Source organism: Piliocolobus tephrosceles, chromosome 6 (genome assembly GCF_002776525.5).
Source record: "Piliocolobus tephrosceles isolate RC106 chromosome 6, ASM277652v3, whole genome shotgun sequence".
Lineage (NCBI taxonomy): Eukaryota > Metazoa > Chordata > Mammalia > Primates > Cercopithecidae > Piliocolobus > Piliocolobus tephrosceles.
In genome coordinates, this window is record NC_045439.1 from 142,624,747 (window position 1) to 142,646,399 (window position 21,653).

The 21,653-nt window shown below is 46.8% G+C and overlaps 2 protein-coding genes and 1 long non-coding RNA gene across 9 annotated transcripts in view; 2 read left to right on the forward strand and 1 right to left on the reverse strand.

The window, feature by feature from the left end:
• PAQR5 (progestin and adipoQ receptor family member 5) overlaps window positions 1-10,957 on the forward strand; it is a 101,395-nt gene extending 90,438 nt beyond the window's left edge. For 3 of the 5 annotated variants that reach the window (XM_023220724.1, XM_023220728.1, XM_023220727.1), the window contains 3 exons: window positions 3,845-3,941; window positions 6,372-6,513; window positions 10,400-10,936. In XM_023220724.1, the coding sequence (XP_023076492.1) occupies window positions 3,845-3,941; window positions 6,372-6,513; window positions 10,400-10,641 (481 nt within the window). In that variant the 3' untranslated portion in view covers window positions 10,642-10,936. Of the gene's footprint in view, window positions 1-3,844; window positions 3,942-6,371; window positions 6,514-10,399 lie in introns of all 5 variants that reach the window. The other 2 variants (XM_023220725.1, XM_023220726.1) reach the window with 2 other exon arrangements.
• On the reverse strand, window positions 3,284-21,413 carry LOC111548328. 2 transcript variants are annotated; one of them, XR_002733372.1, is made up of 2 exons: window positions 20,524-21,413; window positions 3,284-4,124 (listed from the first exon to the last, which is right to left on the reverse strand). It is a non-coding gene; the product is annotated as an uncharacterized LOC111548328 (long non-coding RNA). The 2 variants fall into 2 exon arrangements; XR_002733371.1 differs by lacking the exon at window positions 3,284-4,124 and adding an exon at window positions 10,103-11,096.
• The window catches only part of KIF23 (kinesin family member 23), a 35,127-nt gene continuing 34,091 nt past the window's right edge, over window positions 20,618-21,653 (forward strand). For both annotated transcript variants that reach the window (XM_023220722.3, XM_023220723.1), the window contains exon 1: window positions 20,618-20,848. In XM_023220722.3, the coding sequence (XP_023076490.1) occupies window positions 20,838-20,848 (11 nt within the window). In that variant the 5' untranslated portion in view covers window positions 20,618-20,837. The remainder of the gene's footprint in view (window positions 20,849-21,653) is intronic.

Consider the following 21,653-nt stretch of genomic DNA (forward strand, 5'->3'; position numbering starts at 1 on the left):
CTTTCCCAGCTGTCTTCCTCCCCCAGGCTCCACCCCTGCCTCTCCCTCCTGCTCCATCCAGCTGTAGTTGGGCAGAGCAGGAGAGAACCACCTTCCCCTCCCAGGGGCACAGGGGGAGACCAGGAACCTCAGTATTAGCTTGATAGTTATCTGATGCTTGCCTGAAAATCAGGATTGAAATGGCATTCGTTCCATTATAAGGCAGACCATTAAGGCTAATCTCAACATAGCTTTGTCGTACCCTGAGTGGTTTTTGGTTCTTACTATCATGGACTTCGGTTCAAATGAATATGTTCCAGAAAACTGCCTTCTCATTCTGTAGCATTTGAGAGGGGAAATGAGAGAATGCATGCCTTCTTCATGGTTCTTGGAGCAAGGTGGGGGTGGCCGAGGCCCTGGCCTGCTCATGTCTGCACAGGAAAAGGCTGCCACTCTCTTCAGAAATGTCAGTTACACAGAGAGTGCTGTATGTCACAAATCATTGTCCATCTCCATCCAATGCGTCCAACCATTGATTGCTTTTTTTTTTTTTTTTTTTCAAAGAGCTGAGTGAAAAACCCGCTGGTCAGAGCTGTGAGGGCGAGAGATTAATTTTCACTCATGAGCTCTGCTGTAAGGACAGCTTGGCAGTTGCTGAGGCAGCTCAGAGGGGTGGAGCTGACCTGGAAGGGGTTTGAGGTCAGCGCAGGAGGTGGAAGGCTCAGCAGACATGGTTCTCAGACAGAGGCTTGGCCAGGTACGGGCGTGGGGAAATGTCCACATTCCTGCAGTTCTCCAAAATAAGACAACTCCTATGCAATAAAACAACCATAAACACCGCCCCCATGTACACACACACGTGCACTCGTGCGTGCACCTCTGCAATAGAATGATTTTTCCAAAGGCCAGCTAGTTTCAAGCCCTAGTTCCGGAATTCCAGTTGCCAATCCTTCCAGCTGTGTAGTCAGGGTTTAGAACAGACTGTGTTGAATCGACCTTCTCTTAACGAAGGCTTCTCCCGCAACTCAGAGTGTCTTGCCAACGTCTTTCTGAGCAGAGACCTGACTTCCTGCATAGCAGCCCCTTAGCCCTCTGCTGCGGGACTGCCCTACCAAGCCCGAGCAGGCTGGGCTGTGGGGCCGCACGTGGGGCGCCTCTGAGGATGCTGTGGCTGTGGCTCTGCTCTGGCTGTGGCGACATCGCGTGGCGTGATGCGGAACTGCAACTTGGTAGCGGGCGGCCCTTCTCCCAAGCTACCGGCCCTTCTGCCTTTTTCTCTCTGTTGCCGTCTCTCTTCTATTCTGCTTTTTCTCCTCTTTTCCCTCTAGACTCGGCTTTGCAGCTGGAGAGGCTGGTCCGTTTGCCCCTGGGGAAACACTTTGTCAGGCCGAGCGAAATGTTGTCTCAAGTCACAGAAAATCCATGCTTTGGGGGATGGCCTTCGCCAGCCAGAGCCAGATTTCTTCGAGTGTAAGTGGCCACAGGGGCCCTTTAAGAGCGAGCCTCTCAATCCAGAGACGGCAGGCGGTGGCAGGGCACAGGGCAGGAGGGGGCGGCCTGCCGCGGCCGGGCAGGGTCTGCTGGAGGACTAGGAAGGCCGGTGAGGCAGGTACCTGGCTCTCGGGATGGCAGGAGCGTGTGCCCTCTGCTCCAGGGGCAGAGCGGGCAGGGAAGGGTGAAGGCTGGGCGGAGTCTGAAGCTACCCAGCCTACTGCCTGGGGCAGAGGGGTGACACTTGGGAACCAGAAAGCCCAGGGTTTATATCCTAGCCCTGCTTCTTATTGACTCATCTGACTTCAGGCAAATCGCCCAGAACCTGTTTCTCCCTCCTGTTCCTATTTTCTGGACCAACATAGATACAAGGTGGGGCGGGGTAGAGAAGGGAGCTCCATGATGCATGTTTTTTAAAAGCTGCTATTTAGTCTGTGTGACTGTACCATGCACAGTTCTAAACACCTCACGAGCATCGTTTCATCGGATCCATACAACAAGGCTGTGACGAGGCACAGTCATTGTCCCTGTGTCACCCGTGAGGATCAGGAAGTACACAAAGGTTAGTGACCTGCCGAGGTCACGTGGTTGTGAAGGGCAGAGTCAGGATTTGAACCCAGTGTGTCCCGATCAAGCTCTCCACATGAAATCACAGTGCTGCTGCCTCACCTCTCCTAGAGTTTGGATCTTTTTTGGTGGGACGATGCATCCTAGTCCCTTCTCATTGAGCTTCTCACCTGGTACGTGCCATGTGCCATGTATGACTTACAGGCAGGGTCAGCAAAGAAGAAACACGAAAGTGGGTTGGAGTGAAGTTGGAGTTTGTCTTGGGAGGCTGTGGGGCTTCTTGGGGCACACAGTGGTGTCCCTTTCCCCTGAAACGGGAATCTCTGGTGGGCCGTTTGTGCTCGGATGCCCTGAGGACTGAGTGGAGCACACTAGCCTGGACAATGTCCACATCCTCAGACCTGATTCTGTGCTGGGTCCCCGGGATCCAGGCCTGACCAGACCTGGCGCCTGCCTGAGGAGGGTTCCCTAACTGCCCGATGTGGAAGTCCCTGCATACTCCATGCTGAGGGATACAGGCAGCAGCCAGGTTTATGGTCAGGTAGCTTTACCGGCTCATACGAGATGTGAACAGCCTGGCCACGGGAAATGCGTCTGGGTTCAGAGGAAACAGCAGATGGCATTTGAAGGAGAAAGAACAGGCTTGTGGACTGGTCCCGAGGTTCTTGGGAGCAGAGTGGGAGCCACAGCAGGACCCAGACCCCATCGCTCCAGTGTGATGAGGGGCAGAACTGTCAGCAAAGGCTGAAAGGGCCCAAATGCATGCATTGCCTTTACAGACTGCATGAGAACAGCCATCCCAAGAGCCTCAGCGTGTGGCTCTGCATCCCCTGTGCTGGGTTCCTTACCCTGCAGCCCTGTGGGCCCTGAGGGAGGACACAGCCCTCCACAGTACACCTCAGCATTGATACGGGGACTGTACCTGTCTGTCCCTACTACCTGGCCTTGGTGGCCCAGCCAGGGCCCATGAGTACTTCCTTACCCAGGCCTCAGTTCAGGGCTGTGGTTTTGTGCAGAGATCCTCCTTGCCCATCCCCATGTCCTCCCAGTGTGCAGCCTGCCCTCTGTGCAGCCCAGTTCCCCATACCCTGAGCTGCTGCCCCAGGCTGGGCCCAAGTCAGCTGAGGCCCTGTCATGTTCTGTCTGGGGGGACCTGCCTCTCAACAGTCAACATCACTTGTTTTAATGTTGCTGTCAGCTGTCTTGGATTGGAGGTTGGGTGAGGGTGGCAACGAAGGAGAGAAGGAGACTTCATGTTTATTTAGTTTTCCCAAGGCAAGTATCCCTGTTTGTGGTATAAATATTCCAGAAAGCTCTCCAAGGATCAAACGCCTACTTCAACCCAGGCCTCCTGCGTGATAATACTTGGGCTCCAACTAGATAGGTGCATCTCAGCTTTTGCAGAGTGTGCCCCTCAAGAGTCTGTGGCAGTGGATCCCCTGATGCTCCCTACTCATTCCCTGTCCCTGTAGCAACTACAGTTTTAAAAGGCTCTTTGGCAGTTACGTAACTTGGCCCTCAAAGGGTTTCTGCCCAGCGCCTCCTTTCTGGCTTAGTCTGGGCACCACTGCTTCCCAAGGTCTGGAGATGGTGTCTCCGGAGATCTTTCTGCATCTGAAGTTTTGTCACTTCCATTGGGGTGGGAGGAATGGATGAGGCTGGTGGAGAAGCTGCTGGCCACAGGAGCTTGTACAAAAATGCTTGTCGTCTGTTGATGACCAGGCCCTCGGTGTGCATGCACGTGCACGTGCAATTTACTGAGACTCTTTTCATTCCATTTCCTCCCCACTTTCCTTCCCTCATTTAGGTTTCTTGAAATCCAGAAGCCCAGACTCTGTAAGGTGATTCGTGTGCTCGCCTTTGCTTATCCGTACACGTGGGACTCCCTCCCCATCTTCTACAGGGTAAGGACTGGCTGCATCTCCTCTCTGCCTGTTGGTAACACCAGGAAGTCAGTGGTTTTCCTGAGCTTCTGGGGGTCACAGCACTGCAATGGGAACTGTAGAACAAAACAGGAGTCGAGACCTAGGTGAAGGGGGCCAGCCCCTCCACCGCTGTGGGTATTTCTCGTCAGGTGGGACGAGAGACTGAGAAAAGAAATAAGAAAAATTTTTCTTAGTACAGATCAAAATGGAATTCCTTATGTCTTCCTTTTTCTACATAGACACAGTAACAGTCTTATCTACCTTTCTTTCCCCTGCACCCAGGTGCTGCCTTGGTGGCACTTGAGGCGTGGTTAGGAGATGGCCTAAGCACAGAGGCCCTGCCTGGCAATATGACTGGGGGCTCAGGAATGTCATAGAGCCAGGCAGAGCAGGCAGCCTGGGGCTGAGTGGAGTGAGCAGGAGAGCGAGCTCTGCGGGCAGGTCTCCAATACTTGCTGTCAGTCCCTGGGCCAGTTCTCTATGCCTCAATGTCCCTCATCTGTAAGCTGGGCTTGATAACACCTCATGGGCTGTGGGGAGGATTACACAGAGAACATGTAAAGTGCTGACTGTTAGCAAGAGTTCGGGAATGCATTGTTCCATCATCAAGCAGTATACTGTTAATATTGAAGGAAAAGGCATGAACGAGGGTCTTAAAGGAGCGATGGGAACGAGATGGAGAGCATAAAGGAAGAGGGTATAGTAGGGACAGCAAGTAGGCCAAGAAGGGGAAAGTCCATGCACTTTCAAACCATATGGGCTTGAGTTGAAATTCTGGTCCCATTGCTCACTGGCTGTGTGACCTCAGGCAGGGCACACAACTCTCTGAGCCTCAGATTAGTTTCCTCATGTGTACATGAGGGTACCAGCCCTCCTTTGTAGGGGGTAATGAGGATTAATCAAAACAATGGATCTGATAGGCTCTGCAGTGCCTATCCAGTACCCGGTGAGTGAAGTTTCCTCCCAGAGGCGGTGTCCTGTGGGCTTGAAGAATAAAGCCCAGATGGCAGGGCTGAAGGACAAGGGGAGGGGCTGAGCTCCACCCAGCAGCTGGGGCACTGTGCACGTTCTCTGTGCTCTGCCTCTGTGGGTCTGGAGGAGCGCCAAAGATGGGGCTGCATTCCATTCCCCTCACTCTTTCCTCGAGGGCACAGACCACACACGGGAAACCAAGAGCAGATAGAGCAATTCTGTCCCATGTGCCTCCAAATCAGGCAGTGCGAGTCCTCTGTTGTGACAAGCGTCGTGTGCTTCTGGCATGTGGCTGAGTCAGAGGAGGGCAGAGGGAAGGGGAGGTCCAGTTCTAAGTGCCGATGTTGATGTTGGAATCAGCCTGCCTGGATTCAGATCCTGACTTCACTTCTCACTAAGTGATATGCAAGTCACTCTCTGGCCCACTCTCCTCATCTGCAAAATGGGGAAAATGGAGTCTGCCTTATGATAATTGTGGCTCAGGTGAAATGATGCATATAAGAGGCCTGGTTTGCTGCCCTCGGTAAGTGGTGGCTGCTATGACTGTTTATAATAATACAAAAACTACACTTAGCTCTGAAACAGTATAGTCGCCACGATTGATACTTTTGGATGACTCAGAAGGTGTTCCAGGGATTTCTAGGCCTTAAAGCCTTAATTAGGAGCACCAGTTCAATGGATGTGCTGATAAAAAGTGAGTTCCAGCGTGAATCCACTATACAATTGACCCTCAAACACGGGTTTGAACTTATACATGGGTTTTCTTCCACCTCCGCCACTCTGGAGACAGCAAGACCAACCCCTTTTCTTCTTCCTCCTCCTCAGGATTCTCAATAACACTTGCTTTTCTCTAGCTTACTTTATTGTAAGAATACAGTATATAATACATATACAAAATATGTGTTAATTTGGCAGTTTGTTACAGGTGAGGTTTCCAGTCAACAGGAGGCTATTAGTAATTAAATTTTGGGGGGTCAAAGTTGTACATGGACTTTTGACTGCAGGGGGTCAGTGCCCCTAGCCTGTATGTTGAGTCAATTGTACTTACATTTTACCCCCAGAAAGAGTACCAATTATCTAATAGGATTTTTGTCTTTCTTTTCCTTTCCCATTCCTTCCTCCTTTCCTTTTTCTCCCCGCTTCAGTAAGTAAATAACCCAAAAGACTCTCATGAGCATTTAGGGGATTGAAATACAATAGTCTCGAGTCTCAATCGACCACACTCAGGATAGGAGTTCTGCTCACATGGTGCCTGAGTTTCCTCTCCCAGGCCACAGACCTGAGGAGGTGAGGGCCTCGGCCTCTGGAGTTTGTGTGTGTGTGCTGACATGTGTGGGTGTCAGAGCCCCCAAAGTCCCAGCTGCAGGTGCTGAGAAGGAAGAGGGCCTTCCTCAGGCCTATCCTCTCAAGACCTGATGTTTCTTTAAACACCTGCAGCTATTCCTGTTCCCTGGGGAGAGTGCACAAAATGAAGCCACCTCCTACCACCAGAAGCACATGATCATGACCCTCCTGGCCTCTTTCTTGTACTCTGCACACCTGCCGGAGCGCCTAGCCCCAGGACGCTTTGACTACATCGGTGAGTGGGCAACAGCCCTGCTGCTCTGCTCATTGCCTACCTGGCTGGGCAGGGTCCTGTCCCGGACTCTAGCGCATGGAGCTGCGAGGGGCAGGGAGAGAGGCCAAGGTGAGTACCACTGCAAGTTGCCAGAGGCCAGGATGTCCGCAGCAGGTGCACTGTTAGGTAGTATGGGCAGGATGAAGGGCAAGTGGGCCCAGGAGCCTAAAGCATTCTGATGGGGTATAGAACCAGTGTGTCCTATTGTCATCCAGAACATGGATCCCATTATTAAATGAACATTGGGGCTGGGTGTGGTGGCTCATGCATGTAATCCCAGCACTTTGGGAGGCCAAGGTGGGCAGATTACTTGAGCCTGTGCTCAGGACAATCCTGAGTGACACAGTGAAGCCCTGTTTCTACAAAACACACAAAAATTAGCCGGGTGTGGTGGTGTGCGCCTGTGGTCCCAGCTACTCAGGAGGCGTTGGCTTGAGCCTGGAAGGTTGCGGCTGCAGTGAGCCATGATGGTGCACTGCACTCTAGCCTGGGCGAGAGAGAGCCTATCTGAAGAAAAGAAAGTACATTGGGGGCAGCCGAGGACAGGAAGAGGAAAGACAGGATGAAGATGGCTCTGAGGGTACCAGACAACAGGCGGCTGTGCAGAAAAGGGAAAAGGGGAAAGCATCTTTCTTTGTCTTGAGCATGGTGGGCAGGAGGGGGCCAGGAGTTCATGGTAGAACAGTGGTTTCTCAAGGGGTGGTCGTCAGCCAGCAGCATCAGCATCATCTGAGAACATGCAGATTCTCAGGCCCCACCACCGACCTCCTGAACCAGAAACTCCAGGAGTGAAACCCAATACTCACACAGAGGCCGAGTCATCCTCCAGATGAACCCGAGCTCACTGAAGTTCCAGATGATGTGGTGGAGAGAAGGTGTCAGTCACGGGTGTTTCCACCTGCTGGCAGAGTTCTTTCCCCGCTCTGTCTAGGGAAGGAGGGGCGGGGCCCTGCAGAATGTGCCTCCTCTGCTCTGGCTCTGGGACTGGTTAGGAGGAGGCATCCTTGCATCACTTCTGGTGAGGATGACAAGACTTTGGGGTGAGAGTTCCTTAGATGAGTACATGGGAATCAAAGGACCCGTCATTGTCCCCACCAGGGTGGGGACCTTGCTTCTCTCCAAGCCCATTTTGTTCCTGATTTTCCATCTCCTTCCACTAAGAGATGTGGCCAGATGCAGTTTGTTTGATCTGATTAAAGTTTTATCTCTTTTTCCTCTTTCGTTGTGTCAGAAGGGGTTGTAACTAGCAAAATGCTTAGAGAACAGATTTCCAAAAAGGAGGAAAAGGAGAGGCCAGGGAATCAGAGTCACCAGCATCCTGACTGCCATGTCCACCTCCCCAGCCCCCCCTTGATGAAGTAGAGGTGGCTGTGTAGCAAGTTTTGGGGTTGCAGGAAAAATAGCCCTGGGCCTTCTTTTGCTACCACTCAGGTTTCTTAATGACATTTTATTCATTCAACTCTGTCCCATCTTCTTGGGCCTAGGGGTACAGAGCTGAAAAACACCCCTCTGGGGGACATTTCCTAGACAATAGTTCATGACAGATCATTAACAAGATTTGGGACATTCTCAGTCCTTAACTAACAGAGTCTGCTGGAGGTGGGAATCCCTCTCTGGCCATGAGCCCCAAGTTTCCTGGAAGTGCTGGCCTGGCATGGTTTGGCCCACAGGAAGCTCCTCCCTATTCCTGTTAGGCAGGATTGTTGAAATCACTCTTCCTGCTGCAGCCACATTTCAGATACATCCAATGCTGATGGCTTTTTCTGTCTTTTATCTCACGCCCCAGTGGAGACAGGTTTGAGCGTCAGCTGGAGAAGGTGGCTAGTTACCACTCTGCTTTGCCCTGTCCTGAAAGCACAGCTCTCTGCTGGAGATGAAACCACTTTGCTGCATCACATACACATTTGGAAATCACACACCGCCCATTAGTATAGCTTGAGTAAGGCAGGCATGGCAGCTCCAGGCACACCTTCTTCCTGGAGACAGATACTGGGGGCCTCACAGCTCCCTGCTGTAGGAAACTTGTCAGACATCCCCTTGAGAATCCTCAACCCTTCTACATTCTTATTCCTAACTCTGCTCCTGCTCAATAGTAGAGGTGGCCAGGCTGGGTCAAGTCCTAGGACACATTTATTGAGTATTTCTTCTGAGATAGGTCCTGAGGGTGCAACACTAAATTTTCAATTTTTCTAGAGATAGGATCTCACTGTGTTGCCCAGGCTGGTCTCAAAATTCCTGGGTTCAAGCAATCCTCCTGCCTTGGCCTCCCAAAGTTCTGGGATTACAGGTGTGAGCCACCATGCCCAGCCTTTTTATTTTATTTTTTATAAACCAAAAGAGAATCCTTATTTAACTTTTATGTTGCATTAGTTTGCTAGGGCTGCCATAACAAAGTATCACAGACTGTTGTGGCCTAAACGACTGAAATTTATTTTCTCACAATTCCGGAGGCTGGAAATCTGAGATCAAAGTGTTGGCAGAGTTGGTTTCTCCAGAGGCCTCCTCTTTGGCTTGATGGCCGTTCTTTCCATCTGTCTTTACATGATCTTTTTCTCTGTATACATGCATGTCTGTGTCCTAACCGCCTTTTTTTTTTTTTTTTTCAGACAGAAGTCTCTGTCTGTCACCCAGGCTAGAGTGCAGTGGCGCAATCTCAGCTCCCTGCAAGCTCTGCCTCCTGGGTTCACGCCATTCTCCTGCCTCAGCCTCCTGAGTAGCTGGGATTACAGGTGCCCGCCACCACGCCTGGCTAATTTTTGTATTTTTAGTAGAGATGGGGTTTCATTATGTTAGCCAGAATGGTCTTGATCTCCTGACCTCGTCATCTGCCCACCTCAGCCTCCCAGAGTGCTGGGATTACAGACATGAGCCACCGCGCCTGGCCTAACCTCCTTTTCTTATAAGGACACCAGTCACAGTGGATTAGGCCCATCATAGAGACTTCATTTTTACCTATTATTTCTCTAAAGATCCTATCTGCAAATACGGTCTCATTCTGGGGGTTAAGACTTCAGCACATGTATTTTTCAGGGACATCAGTCAGCCCATGACACATGTGATCTCCTCCTTACTCCTGGGGTCTGAGTGTTGTCCCCCAAAGCTGCCCCTGACCCTAGGCATTGGACTTGTTTCCTCGCCAACCACCAACCACCCAGCATGTCCCTGTCCCTGTCACTCCCACTACCCTCTACTGTGCTCCCAGGCTCTGTGATGAGCACCGTGTAAGCTGGGTCCAGCATGGCATTGGCGAGGAAGAATCCTGGTCATATCTGTGACTGGCAGTAGGGAGAGGTCCACTTGGTTAGTGGCCAACAGAAAATTCAGCCAGCTTCTCCCTCAGCATTGAATGAAACTCTGAGCTGATCAGTGCTGGCTCGCCAGAGATGACCTTTGGTGCCTAATTTTTTCATCTGAAAAGTGAGACCGGTGGATAGTTGTTTTAAAAAAGAATTTGGATTTGGTTTTCTCTGATGGGCCTTTTATGTTTCCCATATTGTTTCTTAAAAATAAATTTATTAAGGTGTATATCACACATTCAATAATTCCCCAATGTCAAGTATACAGTTTAATGATATTTTCAGTAAATTCACCATACATCAGTTTTAGAACATTTTCATCCCCTCCATCAGACCCATGCATTGTTAATCCCTATTCTCACCCCGCTTGAGGCAGCCACTAATCTACTTTCTGTCTTTATGGATTTGCATATTCTGAAGATTTCATATAATATGTGGTCTCCTGTCTGCTTTCTTTCACTTAGCATCATTTTTAGCATATATGCCATAGCATGTATCAGTACTCACTCCTTTTCATTGCTGATCTTGACGGCCTTTTGTGTTTGCCATAGGTCACAGTCACCAGCTGTTTCATGTGTGTGTGATCCTGGCCACGCATATGCAGATGGAGGCCATACTTCTGGACAAGACTCTGAGGAAGGAATGGCTCCTAGCCACCTCCAAGCCCTTCTCTTTCTCTCACATAGCCGGAGCCATACTTCTGTGCATCATCTTCAGCCTCAGCAACATAATTTATTTCTCAGCTGCTCTGTATCGGATTCCCAAGCCAGAATTACACAAAAAAGAAACATGACTCAGACCATAAGCTTTTCATGCCAAATGTCAACATAAAGCTGCAACACCCTAACCACCACAAGCCGGAGGCGGTTACAGCTTATCATGGCCTAAAATATTATAATGGTTGGTGTCTTTTGAATGAATTCATGTCAAAAAGGTATTCAGCTGGGGAAATTTCTCCAACTGTACACTGGTTCTGTGTGTGTGATTTTAAAAGGAGAACATGGTTCAAGCAAGTCCTTGTTAAGGCAAACCATTGATATTTCATTAATTTTAAATTTACTTAAAATGGAGCTTTTAATTCTATTTAAACAATTGGATAAAGCATATTACCCTGGAGCTTTGTAATATTCTTTAAAAATGAATCTTGCTTCATTTGATGAATTTCATGTCACAAAGCTTCTCTCAAGAGCTCTCGTAGTGGCCTGTCGACTACTTCAGGAGAATGAGCCAGGTCAGTCACTGGAGGACCTGAGAAAGGAAGTTGGTCACTGAGCGCCTTGGGGACTGGGAAAACATTCCAGAATGAAGAGAGCTGTTTGGGGAGAGACCTTCTTCCCTTCTCCTCCTAGTGAAGGGAGAACAGAAGGGGAGTCCTCTCTTCCCACAAGTCCATTCTGCCTTCAAAGTGCAAGTTCTCAATGTCATTATGGATTTGGAATTTGTCAGGTTTTTTCTTAAAAATCCACAGCAGGGTGTCGTGTGTTCTGTTATGCTGTTTTCTGGTTGCCAGTTTGATCTGCAAAGTGTTATTCGGTGCAGGTAAAATGTGTTAAACTATAAGAATTGGCTGAGTTAATCCCAATTGGTTGTGTTCATCTGCCACCTTTTAAACCAATGGAAATTGCTATATTTGGGGATGTCATACATTTGATATTGCTTCAGGATTTCAAATATATTGCAAAATTTGGTATCCATATGCATAAGATGTTAATGACCTTGCCAGTGGGGTGGTCACATATAATGTTCTCAAGCTTTACTGTGAATCAGAAACATCTAGTAAGCTTGTGACAAATGCAGACTCCTGGGGAAAACCAGGGGGTTCTGCTTCACTAGGTTAAATGTAGGTCTTGTAGAGGAGATCTGCACTGGAGCAAGTCTCCCAGATGGTTCTAATACAGGAGGGCCAGAGGCCAAACTTGAAGAACTGCTGGTGTTACACATTCCAGAAGGCATTGGACCTATCAGCTTCGCTTTGCCTGATCTCAAGTTTTAGCAACTCACCAACTAAGGCGTACCCCCCATTTTATGTTCCAGAGTTTTCTGCTCTGAATAGTTCTAAAACACTGAGCGTTTTCTCATTTGTTGTATTACTGATTAAAGTTCAGTATTTCATGGTGTTTTCAGGGAACACAGAAATGCAGATGCAAAACAACTTTTGACAGAGGCCCATCAAACCCTGATCTGCACTTGGTAATTACTTAAGGGGCCTTCCTCACAATGCAAGATCCTTTTTGCTGACTCAGGAATACCCCATATCTTAGACTACTGCCTCTACCATTAACTAGCCCAGACATTTGAATGGCCTTGTAAATAGCTCACTGTCTAATCCTCTAAGGACAAGTAACAATTTATATTGGATGAGAGTGGTCAAGAAATATGATTTCATTAGTTTTATTATCTGTTTATTATCTGATAATAATCTAATAATAATTAGATTATTATCTGGGGAAGGCAGATGATAACATTGTATGGGCTGGTAAATTTTTGGTACATTAATTGCAAGCTGCATGAGAAAATTTGTTTTTTTGGCAACAATCTGACATTATTAGTGGAATTCCACATCAACAGGGCCATGAGCTTCCATTTCATCTTACTGTAACTTAAATTTTATGGCAAAAATAGGTACAAAGTTTAAATACCCCTTTCTAGTAATGCCAAATACATACAGTGTTTTAAATTCTCTACTTTATAGATAACAAAATAATGTTTAGCTCAGTAAGAAATGAAGTAACGAGTGATCAATTTGAAGGATTTTTAGATTATTTAATCTTTGCTTATGTTGCTTTTTCACATGATTAATGATGAAAATGAAATGTTAAATCAACAAAATAACATCCAATGTTTCATAACATTTATAATAAGTTTGGTAAACTTTAGTCCCATTATATACTTTTGGGGACAGTGTTATAAATCAGAATTTTACAACAGTTTGCAGCACACTGATTTGAAAGTTTCCACTGCAAAATGAGAAAGGGTTCAAATATATTAATTATTATTAAGTAATAGGCACACTGATTTGAAAGTTTCCACTGCAAAATGAGAAAGGGTTCAAATATATTAATTATTATTAAGTAATAGGCATTAGATGTCTAATGTGAGTATAATTTCATCCAAGCCATTTCAGAAAGTCTAAAAGGTTGGCAGGGGGTCAGCTAAAGACCTCACTGGAACGGGTCTCAATTTTTAAAAAGTGTCTCACTACACTTAAGAGATGTGACACATTCCCATTGGTAACAATTGCTCACCATGGCATTGTCTCAAAAAAGGCTATGGTGGGGAGGGTGGCACATTCCTAATGGAATGTACCTCTCCTCGCTCCCCTTAAGAAGCGCTACTCTAAAATTTACCAGACCTTACAACTGTGATAAAACTTGAATGTGTATGAATAAGGCCATTCAGTTAACTTTACCTCCCTTTACCCATTGAAGGGGTTCCATTGCTTGGTTTTTAGAAAATAATTCTCATCTTTTTTCTAAAGAAATGAATTTTTGGCTGGTCTGAAGGTAGTGAGTTAGCTCAACTGATTGTTCACAGTCAGTTATAGATCAAGCTCCTTGTTATACTCTTCCCCTCTTCTCACTACTGCACTTGACTAGTCTTAAAATAAAGAAAGAACGAATGAATGAATTAATCTGTAGCTGGATGCAGCGGCTCATGCCTGTAATCCCAGCACTTTGGGAGGCTGAAGTCGGAGGACTGCTAGAGCCTAGGGGTTTGGGACCAGCCTGGACAATAGAGCTAGACACTGTCTCTATTAAAAAATTTTAAAACTAGCTGGCTGTGGTGGTGCATACCTGTGGTCCTAGCTACTGTGGAGGGTGATGTGGGAGGACTGCCTGAACCCAGGAGTTGGAGGCTGCAGTGAGCTATGATTGCACCATTGCACTCCAGACTGGGCAACAGGGTGAGACCCTGCCTAAAAAAAAAAAAAAAAAAGAATTTGTAATTGTTGGTAGGATGTTGTGGGAAATTTAGAGGCTTTCTGAGTACAAAGCGGTTTAAATATTTGGTCTGCTGAAGTCTTTCTGGAAGTGTTGTACAACACTTCAAAACATATTATTTGAATGTCAGCCTCTGATTTTCTAGTCAACAATCCATTAAGGCAAAGACCTGTTTTCAAACTCAGATGTTCACCAACTTACACTAATGTCTGGTTTTCTTGAACTATGTGAGAGAAAAAAATAAACAGAATTTATTTATTATCATAAAGTCATCCTGTTTGCCACTTAATTTGGTTATGTTTTATCTACCACACTGCGTGTTCATTCACCATGAGAAACAGATCCCTGTACACATGTACATCAGTAAATCATTCAATGAATAGTTAGTGCTAAGGATGTATAGAATGGCCACTGTCCTAGGAACTGGGGATACACAAATGAAAAAATCCTATAATGTCCCTCCCCAAAGAGGCTAGTGTTCTGGTTGGGCAGGCAGACAAGATGTATAGATGAATCCAGATAATAAGTGTTGTAAAGAAACTAAGTCTAGTAGGGCATGTGAATTGATGGTCACTCTGATAAGCTGACATTTGAAGAAGACTTGATGGGCATAAAGGAGCCAGTCTTGTCAGCTTGTCGGGGGAAGGCACTGCAGGTTGAGCTAAGTAGAGGGGTCCCAAGGCTGGCAGGTACTTGTTCTACTGGAAGGATGTTAACTCCAGAAGATACCTGGATGACTTGACTTTTGAAGAATTCTGAGATTTGCCTGATTTTTTTCCCTTGAGAAATTGCCTGTAGGGCTTTCCTATGTCTCTTGGTACTTGTATGGAATGTGTCAACTCGTAAGAAATGAACTTCAGACAGTTGCCACACTCATTCTCTTAATGCTAAGCAACAGATTTCTGAAACAGGCTGAACTTTTTTGCCTCCTCCAGAACACAGAAGGAAAGGCCCTCAAAGATCATTTAATTCAGCCCTTTTAAAATTTGTCTGATGATGTATAATGCAGATTCTCAGGCCCAAACGTACTGACACAGACTACCCACAGTGGGGGAGGGGATCCTGTAGTTTCACATTTTTAGCTAAAACTGTAGGTAATTTTTAATATAAGGGAGTTTAGAGGCACTGATATAGTCCAACCATTTTTAAACACAATTTCAGACTTAGAAAAATGTTGCAAAATAGTGCAAAGAATTCCCAGGTAGTTTTCTACTTTTCACCTTTTCTCCTTCCCCTCCTTTTCCAACAGTGAGAAAGCTGACTCCCGTTAGCCACAATACGGTTTATTTTATTATTTTTAATTTTTTTTTTTTTTTTTTTTGAGACGAAGTCTCACTCTGTTGCCCGGGCTGGAGAGCTGTGGCACAACGTTGGCTCACTGCAACCTCTGCCTCCCGTGTTCAAGCAATTCTTCTGCCTCAGCCTCCTGAGTAGCTGGGATTACAGGCATGAGCCACCTCGCCCAGCCCATAATACATTTTATTTGCTCAACCCTAGAATGTACAGAATGTTGTTTCAGAATTATCAACTAATGTCAGTGCCTACTAATTAGAATTCAACACGTTTCAAGTGTTTTTTTTTTTTGTCTTGAGCCTGAGGGCAAGCTTGATTCTAAATAGTCACAGTTATCTGGGGTTTTTCCCCCTTTCTGTGTATGTTATTTATTTGAAATATAGTTCAAGTCATTTGTTTCTTTTTCTGTAAATTTTACAGTCCCCCAACCCCCCAACACACACACACACACACACACACACACACACACACACACACGTTGATTTTATTAATTTGTGTTTTGTGTATGTAAACATTAACATCTAATCATCCATGTTATAAAATGGCCTGGTGAGAGAGATTCATGGCCTGGGAACCTGAGACAATGTTTCCAAGGCCACTGAGCGACCAGCAGGCCCTGGGAGGGAACAGTGTGTGCAGCATGTCCAGGATCCCAACACAGTGCTGTCTCCATTTTACTGCCTCCCCTCAAACACACTGGGCTTCAGCAATTTCTGGTCATTGGTAGTTTACTCGGTTCCCACAGCTGGACTTGCTTGTCTGGGTGTTTGGATTAATATATGGTTTCAAATTTGTGTAGTGTCAGCTTCTCTTCAATGATTTGGATAAGACTCTCCTGGTCCAATTTAATAGTTTCTAATAAAGTTAAACTTACCATAAGACCCACAGTCCCACCTAAGAGAAATACACCGACATAAAGACTTTTACACAAATAATTATACCAGTTTCATAATCTCCAGAAAGTAGAAACAATCTAAATGTCCAACTGGTGAATGAATAAATTGTCCTGCATTCACACAGTGGAATAGACTCAGCAACAAAAAGGGAACAAATTACTGGTACATGCAACATGTTGTTGAATATCAAAGCATTATGCTGAGTGGAAGAAAAGACATGCTGGAAAAGGCAAAAGTATAGGGAAGAAAATCAGAAAAGTGGCTGCCAAGGCCTGGGAGTAGGGGCAGCACAGAGAATTTTCCACTGTGATGGAAATATACATTTGATGTGGTTACAGCACACTATATATTTGTCAAATACATAGAACAATTCAACTAAAAAGGGTCCGTTTTACTGTATGTAAATTATACCTAAAATACTTGACTTTAGAAAGAAAAAAGCCCCTCAGTTCTCCACTCCCCACCCTCCTACCCTCACTCCTGCTCTGGATCTCTAATTCTACAGTAAAATGCAAATCTTTTAACGGCTACAGGGAGCCCTTTGCTATTTTTGAATAGAGAAATGATGTAATTATTTGGTACTTTTAAGGAAATTAATAAGCCAGAGAGCTTTAATACAGAAGTGAGGGAGGAAGAAGAAACTGACCTGAAGAGAAGCTGGAGGTGGTGCGGTGTAACTGGGTCCTCAACTGGAGTGTTCTTTGAAGGGATGATTCATTCATCCCTTCAAGCCTCGTATGGGGCACCTGTGCTGCTAGGCACTGGGCATGCAACAATGCCATCTAGTGAGGCTGTGGGGATAAGCCAGTAGAGGAGACAGGAATGAACAGTGACTGCCAATTGGAATGTGAGTGCTGAAACAAGTCAACAGGTGCAGTGAGTGGGAAAAGGCAGTTTTGGGGGCGTGAGGGCTGTACCACGGGGCCCAGTATCCACAGCAGGGTAGCTAGCAGATCCACAGAGAAGGCAAGGCAAGGCATTGTCAGAGGAAAGGAGGGAGAAGAGCGTGACAGCACAGAGAATGGCATGTGAGCCCAGCGTGTTCAGGGCACTGCAGTTCAACATGACTGGAGGGGACGGGGCAGTGATGGGTGATGAGCCCCAGAGGAAGCGCCTCAGAGCCCTGTGGTGGGTCTCCAACAATGGGGAAGCACTGCAGAGTTTCATACAGGTGTGTGACATAGTCAGATCTGTGATTTAGAGGTGAGCAAAATGGAAACTGGATTGGAAGGTGACAGCAGAGAGGCCTGTTAGGACACTGCTGTCTTCATTAGACAAGAGATGATGGTGGCCAAGGAGATGGAGAAAAGTGGAGCGGTTTGGAGGTTTGGCTACTTAGTATGTAGAACTGTTAAGATTTAGTGATTGAATATTGAGACAGAAGAAGACAGAAAAGCCAAAAATGGTGCCTTAGACTCTGGCTTGGCAGATGCCCTCCACTGAGAGGCAGCAAGTTTGGGAGAAGAGATTAGAATGTGTTAGGTGTGAGATGCTTGTGGGATATCAAAGTGGAGAATCCAGAAGACAGTTGGATATATGGCTCTGGACCTCAGAAGAGCAAACATGAATGGTATATGAAGCCATATGAGTGCTTGAGAGTGCCTAGGGAGAAGGTACACCTAGTGACCAGCTCTAAACCCTGAACCACAACATTTAAGGGAGAAAAAAAGAACTCACAAAGGAGACTGAGAAAGAAGGGCTAGACAGCTAGGAGAAAAAATAAAGGCATGGGAAGAAAGGAATGGGCAACATTTTTTAGTGTTGTTAAGAAGTCAAGACAGACAATGGTCAATTAGATTTAGCATCGAGGAAGTGGTAATTTTGGTGACAAAAGGTCCAATGGAGAGTCTGAGGTAGAAGCTAAACTGAAGAGCAACTAGGAGATAAGTAGTCAGCAACCAAGCCCAATTCCGAAATGATAAACATTCCAAACTCTAGGCCAGGCGCGGTGGCTCAGGCCTGTAATCCTAGTTCTTTGGGAGGCCGAGGCAGATGGATCACTTGAGGTCACGAGTTCGAGACTAGCCTGGCCAGCATGGTGAAACCCCATCTCTACTAAAAACACAAAAAAATTAGCCGGGCATGGTGGCACACGCCTGTAGTCCCAGCTACTCGGGAGGCCGAGGCAGGAGAATCGCTTGAACCCCAGAGGTGGAAGTTGCAGGGAGCTGAGATTGTGCCACTGCACTCCAGGCTGGGTGACAGAGACTCCATCTCAAAAAACAAAACAAAACAAACAAACAAAATAACAAACTCTAGCTTGACAACAAAGTCCTAATGATTCAAAAATTTCCACATAAGAAGCAAAGTGATAAAAGCACTAGGAAACAAAAAATGGGGAATAAAATAAAAAACTTGAATGGATGTATTTTTCTAGTATGACACAAAACAGAAGCCATAAAAGACAGATGAATCTGTCTACTTGAAATTTTTTCTAAGCTGTCACAAAACATATACAAATAAAAATAACCTAAATGTGAACAATAAAAATATTTAAACTTGTATTTTGGATGAGGACCAATTTTTTTTTAATATAAGAACTTTCACAACTCATTAAGAAAAACTAACAACCGATAGAACAAAGAGGCAAAGAATATGAACACAGTTCAGAGAAGGAATCAAAAGGGCTCTTAAATATATGAACAGACAACATCATTTATCTGAAAATAAATGAAAAATGTAACTACATGTTTTTTCTCACCAGTTGATAACAGATATCAATAGATTGATTATCTACTGAAAAGTTTGATAACACTTTGAGAATTGTGGAGAAATAGGCACTCTCATACAGGCTGGTGGGAGTGTACATTTGGACAGCTTATGGAGAACAATTTGCAATATCTGTGAAATGTTACACATGTGTATACTTTGAGCAATTCTGTTTCTAGAAATGTGTCCTACATATTTACCTGCATTGTATAAATTTCCAAGTTTATTCACTATAGCTGTATCTGTAATAGCAAACATTGGAACCATCCTAATGTGCAATGTAGGGGTGGAAAAGGTGTGATACTTTTCTTTACCCATCTTAACGGTCACAGCTGACATTACCATAACAAAAGATAGGTTAACAAGATAAATGGATAACTAATTTATTGAATCACAGCTTCATGTGGTATAAGTGCCTTCAGAAATGAAGACCCAAAGACCCAGGGAAAGCTGTCCATTTTTATGCTTACATGAGATGAAGAATGGACAGCTGTGTAGAAATGTGATTGGACAAAAGGTAACAGTCTGATCTAATGGTAACAGTCTGAAGGAGGAACCCAGCAAGTCCTGTCTGTTCAGATTCTTCTTGGCCGCTCTGTGTAGCTTTCCTTCTTCCTGAATGTAGAGCAAGACCCTTTTGGAACGAGGGTCTTATGACAAGGTACATCAAAGAATTTCTTTATGGCCAGCTCTTACACAAAAAGGTGGGGGAAGGCTAGATTAATATTTCTAGGTTTTTGGTAGAATAATGTTTCTGGCTTGCTTGGGTGAAAAGGGGTTCTAGTTTCCATGACCCGCCTTGGGGAACAGAAATTCTGATTTCTATTATTTGCTTTAGGAGACACAGAGGAGTAGGAGACAAGAAGGCAGGAGAAAGCAGAGAGACTTTGCTTTTAAGGCTTCTCTGAGGCACTTTCAATCTTCTTTAGTTCAAAGCACTCAGTGTGCCAAAGAGCCACACTTTGGGGTGTTGTTTCCTGAGCACCAACGATATGGGCCAAGGATATTAAATTGTGACTATCCTTACCAGTGCTGTGGTCCTTTAGGAAGTTGAGAAGGGGCTAGAATTCCATGAGAGCCCAGGTGTAGATGTGTATTTGATAGTCATCGGCTTAGGGTCAAAGACTGAAGTGATATAGAATCAGTTCATCTAAGGCAAAGGGCAACCTTTAGAACCTACTCTTCAAGGGTAAAGACCAAATTTTATTCACCTCCGTAAGGCAAGGATCAAACACAATCAAGATTTGATAAAATAGGCCGGGCGCGGTGGCTCATGCCTGTAATCCCAGCACTTTGGGAGGCCAAGGTAGGCGGATCACCTGAAGTCAGGAGTTCCAGACCACCCTGGCCAATATGGTGAAACCTCATCTCTACTAAAAATACAAAAATTAGCTGGGCGTGGTGGTGCGCACCTGTAATCCCAGCTACTTGGGAGGCTGAGGCAGGAGAATTGCTTGAACCTGGGAGGCGAAGGTTGCTGAGGTGAGCTGAAGACTGCAGCCTGGGCGACAGGGCAACTCCATCTCAAAAAATAAAAAAGGAAAAAAAAAAAGATTTGATAAAATAATGTACATATAGGACAGAGCTGGAGGGAAACCCAGGAAAGTTGAATCAGAGAGAGAAAAGAAGCCAAGATAATGTGGTGACTTGGAAGGCAGACAGAGGGAGCCTGAGACTCGGAGCAGGGCACAGCACAGGAATACAACACTTCTCACCAGAACGACATTCCGACCTCTGAATCAACCCTGGAAAGGTCCCTCCATTGAACTTCTTGTGATGGAGGAAAAGAAACCCTGAATATCCTCATCGCAAGGCGGAAGAGTTTAAATACCATACCTCAAGATCTCCCTCCAGCCCTGACACACAACTCCGCCGCCCTTTCAGCGTCGGTCGCCTAGGAGACAAACGCCACTTCCGGTAGCGCAGTCACTTCCTCGGAGGTCCGGCCGCTCCCTGCGGACGGGCGCTGATTGGCCCGTTTGAAATGCGCCAGGCGGGAGCTCACCTGGGCTCTTAGCGTCGCCGCCGGCTTCGCCGAGCACCGCGCTTTAGCCGCGGAGTCCCCGTTCCTCCTGCCGGTTCTAACGTCCCGCAGTCTTCGCCAGCTCGCCGTCCCGTGCGCGCGTTTGGGCGGCGTGGAGCCTACTGCCATGAAGTCAGCGTGAGTACGAGGCCACCGAGCAGGGAGGGAGGGCGGACGGGGGCCGGGGCCGCGGGGCTCGGGGCAGGCGTCTCCTCGCAGGCGGCGGCCGGATGCGGGCAGCGCAGACAGCATCCCGCCCGGTGCTGCTGCGCCCGCGACCCCAAAGTGGGAACCTCCACGTGTGGCAGCTCCGCGGGAGCCTGGGCGCGGAGCCCCCTGCCGCGTCGCCCCAGCCGCCCCGACTGGGCCTCCAGAGGCCAGGAAGCGTCGGCCTGAAGCCGGGAGTGTTTTATGCCTCACCCGTTTCCCGATAGCGGGGCTGTTCTCCTCGGGTCCCCGGGACAGCCTTCCCCTTCTCAAGTTCCCCTTCTCCCTCGCTGGCTGCCGCCGCCTCCAGAGCGCAGTTGGCCGACTTAGTGCGGATAGGGGGTGGTCTCGCGTGTGGAGCCGAGCGAGTGTGCTGGGCAATGGTTAGGTAGGCTCCGTTTCTGGAGAGCCCTGGCACCGGCGATCGCCGCGAGCTTTTTTTTAGCCCAGCACCCTGTCCTTGAGGCCGAGCCCATCTGCTTAACACAGGCCAGTTGCTTCTGCTGTATTCTGTGGCCGCAGAGAACCCCCGCCCACATTCCTAAGCCAATATTTTCGGCGCAGCATCATTCCTGGGTAAAGAAGTATTTGTCGTGCAAAGAAGAGGATTGGCTTTATTACCATTTAGGGAGTTGTTTGCAAAAGGCCACTTGTTTATTAAGAGGCCGAAGTCAAAATCTTTAGATGAAAAAAATTTATATATAAGAAATATACGTTGAGTTTAAGTTAAGCCCAC